This window comes from Calypte anna, unplaced genomic scaffold (genome assembly GCF_003957555.1).
Source record: "Calypte anna isolate BGI_N300 unplaced genomic scaffold, bCalAnn1_v1.p scaffold_150_arrow_ctg1, whole genome shotgun sequence".
Taxonomy (NCBI): Eukaryota; Metazoa; Chordata; class Aves; order Apodiformes; family Trochilidae; genus Calypte; species Calypte anna.
In genome coordinates, this window is record NW_022045451.1 from 19,078 (window position 1) to 31,343 (window position 12,266).

At 58.9% G+C, this 12,266-nt stretch overlaps 1 protein-coding gene across 1 annotated transcript; it reads right to left on the reverse strand.

Moving 5' to 3' along the window:
• Positions 1 to 2,310: 2,310 nt before the first annotated feature.
• Positions 2,311 to 4,176, reverse strand: ID3 (inhibitor of DNA binding 3, HLH protein). Its single transcript, XM_030468536.1, has 3 exons — positions 3,651 to 4,176; positions 3,215 to 3,287; positions 2,311 to 2,507 (listed from the first exon to the last, which is right to left on the reverse strand). Exons 1-2 carry the CDS (start codon positions 3,969 to 3,971, stop codon positions 3,231 to 3,233), a joined length of 378 nt encoding a protein of 125 aa, XP_030324396.1. The 5' UTR covers positions 3,972 to 4,176; the 3' UTR covers positions 2,311 to 2,507; positions 3,215 to 3,230.
• Positions 4,177 to 12,266: the final 8,090 nt, after the last annotated feature.

Sequence of the window (12,266 nt, forward strand, 5' to 3'; positions counted from 1 at the left end):
CATCGGGCAGCAGTTCCCAGAAAGTCTCCGGGATCCCAGAGGTGGCCCTGGGAGACTCCCTGGAAGCCAGCGCCAAACTTCACCCTCCCAACCCCCAAATCCCCCACCCTGGGGAGGGAATCCCCTACCCTGACCCCCCACACACAGCGAGGGGACAAGGACAGGGGCCACCTCTGCTCCCCCAGGCTGAGGGTCCCCTTGGGCCTCCCCAGTGCTGGTTCCATCCCCAAAATCCCAGCAGGACTGGTTTTTCCCACCCCACCAGTGCCTGTCCTCACTGCTCCCAGTAACCCCAACCCCAAACTGGGCTAAGGAAGCTCCCATGGCATCACCCATCACCCCAGCTGGGTGGGGGAGCCGTGGCAAGCTGTTGTGCTGACACTGGGGGGGACCCAGTTTTGCACCCACCAAGCCCCATCCCTGTCCCCTGTCCCCTTCCAGGTGCTTCTCCAACCCATCCCAATGAAATCCTTTGGGCTCAGCAGCACCAGGGGCAGCTGGAGGACCAGGGGGGGACACTGGCCCCTAACCCACCCCTTTGGCTTCCCTCCCCCCCCCAGCACAAAGCCAGTGGTGGTGGCAAAAACCTATTTTTAGCCATTAGGAAAACATCAGCTCACTTCCCAGAAGTGGTTTCCAGCTGGACACCCTCACCTCCATCCCACTGCCCCATCCCACCCCAGTACCACCCCCCTCCCACCCCACCCATGGGTGCCAGAGGGTCAGCAGCCCTCTTAGGTAGCCTGGGGTCACCAAGCTGGGAAGAGAGATGTTCCCAGGAGTTTGTGATCCAGTTGGACCAGATGTTCCTCTTCAGGTGTCCCACACGCTTTTCCCTGCCTGTGGAAAAAGGGGTGCAGGGGTGCCCAGTGGGTGCCCCCTGTACCCTGAGCTTGTGTTGGGTGGGAGGTTAAAGCTGAGGAAGGTTTGCATCACCCCAAGCCCTCTCCTGCCTTCCTCCTCCTCCCACCTTGCAGCCCCCAACCCAGCTCACCTGGGGGTGCAGCACCCTGAGGACCCCCGATGTCACCCAGTGAGCACCCACAGCAGGAAACTGAAGCTGAGGGGGGAGGAGGGGGTGCTACAGGTGGGGGCTTTTAACCTCGCTGAGAACAGCCAAGCTTGGCCCCAATTCCAAGCAAACCAGCACCATCCCCAGGGAGCAGGATCCGGCCCAGCTGTGCTGCAGCCATGGGGCTCTGCAGCTGAGCTGCTCGCATCTGCTCCGGGGCCAAAGGGAAACCGCAGCATGAATCCAAAGGGAGGGAAAAAAAAAAAAAAAGAAAAAGACATTCCTGCCCCCCAACGCCCCTTCCCTGGGGTGCTGGCTCCCCCCTCAGCCCCAGGAGAGGGGCTCCAGGCCAGGCAGGGGGTGCAGCTTGGATGCCCGTGGGGGAATTGCAAGGCTCAGACCAGCACTAATTAGAGCCAGAGCAGCTGCAAGCCAAAAAACTCCCTTTTTCCCCTCAGAAAAAGGAGCACCAAAGCCATTTTCCCTGGTGGAGCAGCATCACCCTTTCACAGCCTCAAGGAATTTTAAAGCCAGGGCACTGGGCAGTTTTGTTGGTTTTTTTTTTTTTGGCGAGTGAAACCCTCTGGAAAAGAAATATTTTTGCCACCTTCCCCCCTTCCTCCCAGGACTCCACCTCCAGATGGTCCCCGGGGCTCTTCCCTATCTGATAAAGCAGCACCCAAAATAGCTGGCAGACACCTCTGCCGGGAGACAGCAGCCTAGGGTTAATTCTTCCCATACCTGAGCTGACATTTAAGTTATTAAACAATTAATGAGATTCCGACCGTAACCCCAGAACCGAAATGGACCCAGGAAGGGTCTGGGGGCTCCCACCCCCAGGGATGCTGCTGTTCCCCCACCCATCGGGTCATCTCCCATCAAGCCTAAAGGTGGAGGGGGAAAATACTGGAATAAAAAATAACTAAATAACTTTTTTTTTTTTTCGTTTTATTATGTAAAAATGGTAACTTTTATAAAAAGTTTATAAAGCAAGTACAAGGCATGTTCGCAGAAATTCACCTTCCTGCACAAAAGGTACAAAATGTTCATACTCTAGTATAGAGCTCCACAATACACGAGGCCGCGGCCCCAGAGAGGTTTGGTTCATACTCAAGAATGCATCCCCCCCCCTTCCCCAAAACCCCCTCCTCCCTCCCTTCCTTCCCTCCCCCCCCTCCCCTCCTTTTCCCCTAATTAAACACCTTTAAAAAAAAGGACACTTCGCTATACTCCAAAAATATACAGACAACCGCCTCTTCGTCAGGCAAAAAGGAGCTCAAAGGGATCCCAAGTCTTTGCTATGAAGTTCTGGGGGGGGAAATGTTGGCGGTGGAAAGGGGGGGTCGGGCCCAGCCGCTCCCCGCCTGCGGTGGCCGGGCCCGGGGGAGGCGATGGCGGGGCCGGTGGATCGCAGACAGCCCGGCGCCACGGAGGAAGCTGCTATTTACCTCCGGCTGATAAGGAACCAGGAACCGACACTGTTTGCTAATTGGCACTGGGAGGAGGGAGGGAAAAAAAAAAAATCAGGGGGGGGTGGGGGAAAAAGGGGGAAGGGAGGAGAAAAAAAAAAAAGAGGGTGGTTGGAAATGCGGGGTGGGGGTAAAGGGGGGAGTGAGGGATTTGGGGAGGGAGGTTTGGGGCTGGGGGGGGTTGAGGGTGTGAAAGATGAGGGGAAGGGGGGGCTTGAGAGTGGGGTTTTGGGGGAGGTTTGGGGAAGGGGGGTTTTAGGGAGAAGGGAATTGGGGAAAGGGGTTTTTAAGGAGGGGGGATTTGGGGAAGGGACAATACAGGAGAGGGTTTAGAATACCGAGATTTGGGGATTTTTAGAGATAGGAAGATTAAAGGAAGGGGGGTTTTAAGGGAACCGGGGGGTTTTAAGGATATAGAGGGGGCTATTTGGGGAGGGAGGCTGTGAGACGGAGGGTTTCCTGAGGGACTTGGGGAAGAGGTGAAACATTTGGGGATGGAGAAACGGGCTGGGGAAGGGAGATTTGGGGATGGGGGAATTAAGGATGAGGGATTTGGGGCAGGGGCGAAAGATTCGGAGGTATTGAGGGAGGGGGTTGGGAGGAGTGGGATTTGGGGTCGCCCACAGGGAAAGAGCCAGGGGACTGCGTTACGCCGGGATCTGTACCGGGGGTTTGAGGATGGGGGGGTGGGGAGGGAGATTGTAATGAAGAGTTTGGGGAGGGAGACCCTCACCTGATGGGTGAAGCCGTTAGTGACACAAACTCCTCTCGTCTTTGGAGCAGAGCTCAGAGGCAAACTCGGCTGCCTGCGGAGAAAAGCAGAGGGGGCTCAGGACCAACCCCCCCATTCCTCACCGCGGCACGAACCCCCCCACAAACGTATCCCTGACCCTGCATCACCCAACCCACTAAATGCCCCCCCAAAAAACCCCAACACATTCATCTCCTCCAACCCAAACCACCTCAACATACCCACCCCTCCTTACAACACCTCAAAACATTCACCCCCCCACCCTGAACAAACCCACTCCCCCCCCAGCCCAAGTTAATCACAACTTCCAACCCCCAAGCCGGAACCACCTCCTGTTATCTCCAGCCCAAACCCAAACATACTCATCCTCCAAACCGAACCCCAAATTTTCCAACCACAACCCCAAACAAGCCCTTACCTTAAGGGACAAGAGGGTGGCCTCGGAGGAGGGGTCGCGGGCCTTGGCCCCCTCCTCCAGAACGATCTGGAGGTCAAAGATGTAATCGATGACATGCTGGAGGATCTCCACCTGGCTGACTTTGGTTCCTTGCGGGATTCCCGGCACCAATTCCCGGAGTTTGGAATAACAATCGTTCATGTCATATAACAAGTTCATGGGTTCCTCCAAAGCGGGGGTTTTGTTGTTGCCCCCTCTCACGATAGCCAAACTTTGTTCCGACAGGCAACAAACCGCTTCGTAACAACTCCGGACCGACCGAACCGGGCTGATGGCTTTCATGGTCGCGATAATCGGGGTGGGTTGAAGTTCGGCTGGAAAAGTTGGGATCGGGGCGCGGGGGTGATGAGCGGTCGTGTCGTGGGATGTCGCGACGACTGCGGTTCTGTTGGTACCTCCTGGCACCGCCACCCCCGAAGTTGGGACTCTCGTAGGTGACACCTCCTACACCCCAGAGCTTGGGACTCCGCTGGAGCTGTGGGAGGGGGGAGCCCCGCGCTGCCCCTGATATAGTCACAGCCATTGCCCCCGCCCCGAATATGCAAATTAGACGTTACCCCACCCCTATTTATGCAAATGAACCATTAAACCCCACCTTGCTAGCGAAATGAAGCGAGAACACCCCCCACGTACTACCCCCTTACCCCCCCAAAATGACCATTGGTGGCCGGGGTGTCCCCGGGGGGGGGGGGGCGTGGGGAGCACACACAACCCCGCAGCTCCCTCGGACCCCAAAAGGGGAATCTCCCTCCCTCCTTCCCCCCAAAAACACCCCCACAACATAAAACCACTCACGAACACCCCCCAAAATAAAACCCCCTTTCCCCCCCCCTGAGCCCCCCTATTTTTAGGCAGGAGGATGGGGGTGTCCCCCCCCCCTTCTTTTCCGCATTTTTGGGGGCGGGGGGGTTGGATCTCGTCAGGAAATTAGTGCCGCCCTGTTCCTCAATCCGCTTCTCATCTGACCTCCAGACTTTCTGGCGTCAGGAATTATCTTGTGACCAGCAGAAAAAAATTAATTGCGGTAAAACTGAGGTTACGATGGAGAAACCAGATTTAGGTCAGCGCCTGCGAGAGGCCGGGAGCTGCTCTGTTGGTTGGTTTATTTTTTTTTTTTTTTTTTTTTTTTAGGGGGGGGGATTTCTTTTTTGTTGAGGGGGTGGGGAAGAAATAAAAAGTTTGCTAGGCCCGGGGAAGGGGGGGGGTTTCTTTCAGTAGAAGTGATGAGGAGGGGGATGAAGGCAAAGCACCCCCCCACCTCCCCGAACCATCTCTGCTGCAAAACTGGAGGCCAGCGGTCACCCAAGCGGGGGTGGCCCATGGAAAGGGGTCCCCCGGGGGGGTCACGGGCCAACACCACCCAGATTGCTGTTCAAATCAATCCCCCCCCCCATCCCCAAGCGTTTGAAGGGAATTTCTGGAAGTTTTGGGGATGGCAAGGAAGGGATGTCCCAGCCAAGAGGGTGGGGGGCACCTTGGGACTTTGCTCAACCCAGGGGGTCCTGGCTGAGGGGGGGGGGGGGGTTTAGAGGCACCTGGACCGTATTACGCCTGCCCACAGCACCAATTTATTCCAGATCTGCCCAAATCCCAGTTCGGGGGCGCTGGGTTTTGTTTCCCCCTCTTTACAACTCACAACCCTCCCCTGTGGGGGTCTGGAGGGGGGCAGCTGCTTTTGCCTCACTTCCCCCCCCCCTTCCCAAAGCAATCCGCAGCCTTTTGGAGTTTTTTTTTTTTTTCCCTCTCTCCGCCCCCCCCCCTCTCCTCCCCCTTCCCACCCCCCTCAATGAATTTCCTGGGAAATCGCCTGCATGTGAAGGGTTGGCAGCTTGGAACAGCCCTAATTACCCTCATTAACCTGCTCCAGGGGCAGGCAGCAATAACCAGGTCCCCCCCCCAAAAAAAAAAAAAAAGTTAAGAATTAAAATAAATAAAAATGTCAAAATTTTTTCAAAATGAAATTAAATGACATGCACCGAAATAAAATAAAAATAAAATCTCTTTTCATACTGCCCCAAACCCCGTTTTTCCCCCATTTTAGGGGACACCCCCCTCACCTCCCAACCCACCGGCGCGTACAGACCCCGCTTATTCCCATCCCCAGCCCCTTCCCTCCCCCCCACCTCTATTTCCCAAGGGATAAGGGAAGGGGGGGGGGTGGTTGAAAAGCTGCTCAGGGGTGAGGAGGAGGAGGAGGAGGAGGAGGAGAAGAGGGGGGGGGGACACGCCGGGGACGCTTTTGTTTGCAGGGGGGTTTTGTTGGCGGCGGTTCCCACAGGCCCTGCCTGGGCGGGTGTAAGGGGGGGGGATGGAAGGGTTGGGGGGTGGGAAGGGGGGGGGGGACCCGCTGCCTTTGCCCAGCTGTGGCCCGGGCCCTCCAGCTGTGTTGATCTAACTCCCGGCCCCAGACAGCCTGGCGCCAGCCCTGTGCACGTCATGCATTCACACAGGGATGCGTGGCCAAGGCAACCTTCCCCCCCCCCCCCCCAACCCCCCCTCCTTCCCTCCCCTTCATCTCCATTCCCCTTTCCACACACATCCCAGAATCCCAGAACATCCCCCCCCACACCTCAGGACGAGCACACCACCGAGCAACACCGTTTCTATAAGGGGGGGGGGGATTCTTTTAATCCCACAGCTAACTGGGAGCCCAATTTTGGGTCACCCCCCCTTTAAAAAAAATAATTACAAATAGGGGGGTGTCTCCCATTTTTTAGGTTTTTTTTTTTTTTTGGGGGGTGTCCTCACGCTGTTGTGGAGGGGGGGGGGGGGTTAGAGGAATTTTTGGCGTGGAGGAGGGAAAAGCGCGGGGGGGGGGGAGGGAACGCGATGATTTCATGGTGAAAAGGGCCCACACCGGGTGTTTTATTAAAAGAAAATAAAATTTATATAAAAAAAAAAAACAACCGAGAAGGGAGTAACAACGATGCAAAAGCTTTCCCGGGGGGGGGTTATGGGGGGGGGTGGCCGTGTGTATGTCTCCCATATACAGCTCCCCACAACCTTTCCCCTTTTCCCAGGTCGTTAATCCCATGGGATTTGCCACCGTGCTGCAGATATGGAGATCCCTGGGGCTTCTCATGTTGGGGGGGGTGGAATAGTTCACAAACAGCTGCCCCCCCCCAGGAAAAAAAAAAAAAAAAAAAAAGAAAAAAAATTCCCCCCTCGGGCTTGGGTTTGGTTTGATATATTTATTTTTTTTTCCCTAAATAAGCCGGTACAGGTGGCAGGATGTGAAGGACGGGGTGGAAAGGGCCGGATTCAGCCCGGCTGCCGCGGGGCAGGGTGGGCGAACGTGGGGGGGTCCCATATGGGAGGGGGGGGGGGGGGGCAGCTGTTTGTGCCCCGATCGGCGGCATTTTTTTGGGGGGTGGGGGCTTGAGGGGGGGAATTTCTTGTGTTTTGGAAGTTGGAGGCTGCCTGGAAGGGATTTGGAGAGGAGGAACGCGGCAGAGAGCCCAAAGCGGCTCCGAGGGGAAGGGCTCCTCCTCCGGGGTCATCTGGAGTCGCTTTGGGGGTTATAAATCCCCTCTCCTTGGGATCTTCGGGGGGTTTCGGGATCTTCTAGGAGCGAGGGAAGAGAGGGGGGGACCCGGCTGGATGTGTTCTGGCTTGGTACAGCGTGGGAGAGCTCCGAGGGACGGTGGGAATGCAGCGAAATTTGGGAGATGTGGAAACAACTGCCAGCACGGGGACTGGCACGGATTGGACCGGATTGGACCGGCACGGCATGGCATGGGACGGCACGGCATGGGATGGCACGGCATGGCATGGGACAGCATGGCATGGGACGGCACAGCATGGCATGGGATGGCACAGTATGGCATGGGACAGCATAGGACAGCCCGGCATGGCGTGGGACAGCACGGAATGGGACAGCATGGCATGGCACAGCATGGCACAGCATGGCACAGCATGGCATGGCATAGGACAGCACGGCACAGTGACATGCCACATCAGGGCACTGGATGGCACGGCAGGGAACCGAGGGTTTTGGGGTGTTTTGGGTTTTTTGGGGGGTTTTTTTGGGGGGTTTTTTTGATGCTGGAGAAGAAATCCATCCGGCTGCTCCAGGGGCAAGGAGGGACTGGGGCTCCTCAAGCCCGCTCTGGAATCTCCTCCCCACCCTCTCGCCAGGCTGGGGGCACCCAGTGCCAGGCTGGGCTGTGTCACACGGTGGTTTGGTGACCTCCCGGGGTGCTGGCACCCCAAATCACCCCAGGGGGGGGCTCTGGGTGGGCATCAGGTTCGGGACAGGCACCGTGGTGCAGCTCCAGCTGTTGGTGACACAGAGGATGTGCCAGAAGCAGGGTTTGGAAAACCTTCCTTGGGGTCCCCGTGGTGACAACCCCGTCCCCAGCCACTGCGTCCCAACCCAGATTTGGGATACATCGGGATTATCAGCTGGAGCTGCTGGACCTGGATGGATGGATGGATGGATGGATGGATGGATGGATGGATGGATGGACGGACAGCAGCCCCACGAGGCTGGGAGCAGCATGGGCAGGGATAAAACCTGGCTCTGGCCTCCCACCTTTCCCCGTGCCTCAGTTTACCCCTTCACCCACCAGAGGCTCCAGTCCGTGCTGTATGGGGAGGGGAAATTGGGGGGAGCAAGGAGCTGGGAATGGGCACCCCAGAAGGGGCAGTGAGCACCCCCAGCCCCCCCCCAGCCCTGTCCCTAGGAGACTGGCTGCAGCCCTGGGGAATGTTTGTGCAGGGGATTAACCCCTCGGACCCCCCCTCAGACCCCATGCCCGGGGCAGGGACTGAGCCTCCCATCCCGGAGCCCCTCGGGGTGGATCCGGCTCCAGCTGGGTCCCTTTGGGTCACCACTGGAGGCCACTGGGTCACCATTAGAGTGACCCCAAGGGAACCATTACCTTGTAGCAGGGCTCCCGGGGGAGGCAGAGGAGCCCACGCATCCCTCCGGAGTGGGTTCCATGACCCCAACCTTGCCCAGCTGCCCAGCCTGAGCAGTCCCCAGCACTCGTGCCTCAGTTTACCCCTCTGATGCCTGGCTGGAAGCAGGGCTGTGGCTCCATCCTTGTCCCCCACGCAGCCGGAGGGACCCGGAGATTCCTTCAGGGAGCAGATCCACGGCTCCAGGGCAAACCCCAGGCACCCCCAGCCCCCCCCTCCCGGAGGGGAGAACCCGGGATACACGGAGCATCCCGGTGGGGAGGGGAGAGGGAGGAGGAGGGGGTTTTGAAGGCAGCAGTGCCGGGGGTCCCGGGGGGGTCAGGCCCGGCAGTGGCCGTTCCCAGCACCGGGATTCCCGCAGCTGCTTCCTGCTGCCCTATCTCACGGGCGCATCTGGGGGAGCCGGGAGAGGCCCCCCCACCCCCCCGCCGCTTCCTGCGCTGACCCCACCCCCCCTCCCAGCCACTGTTCTCACGGCCCCCCCCTAAGGCCGGCTGGAGCCCCCCATATCCCCCCCCTCACATACACCTGGCACTGTAGCAACCCCCACTCCCAGCTGCATCCCGGGGGGGGGGGGAAGGGGGTGACCCTCCCCCCCCGATCCTTTAGCAGCATCCTCAGTGTTGGGGGGGTCTGGTCCCCCACTCCATGTTACCCCATGGCTTGTGCCATGCAACCCCCTCCCACCCCATCCCCCATCTCCCCCCCATCCCCACCGGGGAGAAGGGTGTTGGGTCCGTGGGTACCTCCACATTTTGGGGCTCAGCCCCCCCCCCTTTGTGCTGCCCCCTTCTCCCTCCACCCCTTTAATATCCCCCTCCCCCTCGTTACATCCTTCATTTCCCCTGCAGGAGGAGGAAGAGGATGGGGCAGGAGGGGGGAAGAAGCCGCAGGTGTGGGCAGCCCCACCCTCACCCCCCGGCCCCACAGGTGTGGGGACACTGGGGACACGGAGGAGCTGCCACTGCCACCAGGGTGACAACTCAGGCACCTCCCTCCTCCTACGATATCCTCCCCGGGCTGGGGTGTGGTGGTGGCGGGGGGGGGTGGGGGGGCACCCAAAGCTGGCACCGCCTTTACCCCACCCCTCAAAAAAAAAAAAAAAAAAAAAAAAAAAAAAAAAAAAAAAAAAAAAAGAAGTGTTGCATCCCTGGGATGGTCCAGAGAGGGGAAACTGAGGCACGGAACGGGGCCCAGCCTGGCTTTCATGGGGACGGGTGTGTCCCAGGAGGGGTTTTGCTGTTTGTTTCCCCCAAACCCCTAAATCCTTCCTTTCCTCAGCCCCCCCAAATTCCTCCCCTCCACCCCCACCCTCCCCGCAGGATGTGGCTTTGCCAGGCTGCCCCATCACCCCCCCACCCCCGAATCACACCATCCCCACCACCCCCATGAAACCCTGACACTCACCCCCCCCTCACCCAGCCACCACCCCAAAACCCCTCCCAGATCCACTCCAAACACCCCCAAACCCCATCCATCCATCCATCCATCCATCCATCCATCCATCCATCCATCCCCAGCACAGCTGGAAAACCGCATCCCACGGCCCCGCGTGGAACAAAGCCCCCCCGGAAAAACACCCGGAGAGGTGAGGGGGGGGAGGGAAGGAGCTGCTTTATCTCGGCCCCATCGGCCCTAATGAGGCAGCTTTATTTTTAGCGGAGGTGAAAGCCGGAGCAGCAGCAGCAGCAGCAGCAGCTCGGGAGTTTTTTCCACTCCCATCTGCGTTTGTACAATTCGGGGTTTCCTGTCCTGTGGTTTCAAACCTGCTCGAATTGTTATTTTCTGCTCTGGGGGAAGAGCTCCGATCAGCCCAACCCCCTCCATCCACCTCCCCCCCCCCCCCGGGGTATAAATCACACCTGAGCATCCCCTCCCTGACCTTTGGGGACCCCAGCAGGCTGAGGATGCTGCTGGAGGTTGGGGGCTGGATCTTATCTTTCCAGTCCTGGATTTTTTTTTTTTTTTTTTTTTTTTGGGGGGGGTCAGCAGGATTTCAGACCCTGAGTGGGGAAACTGAGGCAGGAATAGGGGTTTGGGGAGGAGGAGTCCCAACTTGCCACCCCCCCTTTTCCTCCCTGGGGGTCCCTGGGCTGGGTTTAAGCAGGGGGGAGGGGTTTAAGGGGGGAGGGCAGCAAATCTGGGGGGACAAAGTGTGTGTGGGGTGAGGGTTGTAGCCCCCCCCCCCGCCTCTATGGGATGGGCTGAGCCCTGCCCCAACTCATGCCAGCTGTGCCATGGACTGGGCAGCTCAGCCCCTTGGCAATGGTGCTGGGGGGGGAGGGGGGGGGCACACAGCTGGGTGACCCCCCCAGTCCCTGCTGGGAGCACAGCCCCTTCCCCACTTCCTCTGACACAGAGTTTCCATCTGCCCAGAGCAGGTGCCAGGTGAGGGGTGTGGGGGTGAAAGTTCTTCCCCCCCCATCTCTTCCCCCCTCCAAACTCCCCCCCCCCTCCACCAGGAAATGGGGGGGACACAGGGGTTGTCCCTCCAGTATATCCCAGTGCCCCCCATGCTGCCCCCACAGTCTCTGGGGGACCCCTCTCCAACACATCCCCCCCACATGGTCCCTCAAGCTGCCCCCCCCCCCCCCAAATCCATCCAGATCCGAAGGGGCGGAATGGGTCCCATCCTGTGACTTCAGCAGCCGGGGATTTATGGAAAAAACTCCACAAATCCTCAGATTTGGGCATCCCCCGTCCCACCCATCTCCCAACACGGAAGGAGAAGGATGCCGGGACACGAGGCATCGTCCCCTGTCCCCATCCCGTCCCCATCCCGTCCCCATCCCTGTCCTCATCCCGTCCCCATCCCTATCCCCATCCTATCCCCATCCCGTCCCCATCCCTGTCCCCATCCCGTCCCCATCCCTGTCCCCATCCCGTCCCCATCCCTGTCCCCATCCTGTCCCCATCCCGTCCCCATCCCTGTCCCCATCCCGTCCCCATCCCTTCCCCATCCCGTCCCCATCCCTATCCCCATCCCTGTCCCCATCCCGTCCCCATCCCGTCCCCATCCCTTCCCCATCCCGTCCCCATCCCTGTCCCCATCCCAACTTTCATCCAGCTCAGCACCCGGCGTGTGGCAGCTCCGGGACAGCTGCCGGCAGCCAACCTGCGCTCCTTTAGCTCTTCTTTTATTTATTTATTTGAAGCTCGCCACTGACCCGAACTTCACTTTCTATTAAAAAAAGTCCCTCTTTCCCCCCTTCCCCCCCCGAGGTCGGGGACAAATCCCACTCTGGGCTGTGGGCACATGGTGACACCCATCCCCAGGATCCAAGGGGACATCAGTGCTGGCCAAGGGGGTCGGGAAGTCCCCGGAACGTGGCACTCAGGGACCCCCCGGTTCTTGCCCCCTCCCCTCCCGAAAGCTGCGTTTGGGTTCTCCACTTTCCCTCGCCCTTGACAACTTAATTTTTGGGGGGGTTCAGCTGTATTTTCATTTCCCCTCAGTCTTTTCGTTGCAAACCCACCAAAGGGAACCCCCAACCTCCTCTTCGTGCAAGAAGGGGGTGGGGACCCCAAGGCAGGGACCCCCTTGCCCTGGGAGAGGGGGGGGGGAGGGGGGATATCACCAAACCCCCAAAACATCCCCTGAGAGAGGGTTTCCAGGCACAGCCCCTCCCTGAGGACACCGAGATGTCCCGACAG

Coding starts and splice junctions, on each gene's coding strand:
- ID3 (XM_030468536.1), bottom strand. CDS start 3,971: ATGAAAGCCATCAGCCCGGTTCGGTCGGTCCGGAGTTGTTACGAAGCG. Junction 3,288..3,650: donor CCACCCTCTTGTCCCTTAAG/GTAAGGGCTTGT, acceptor TTTTCTCCGCAG/GCAGCCGAGTTTGCCTCTGA.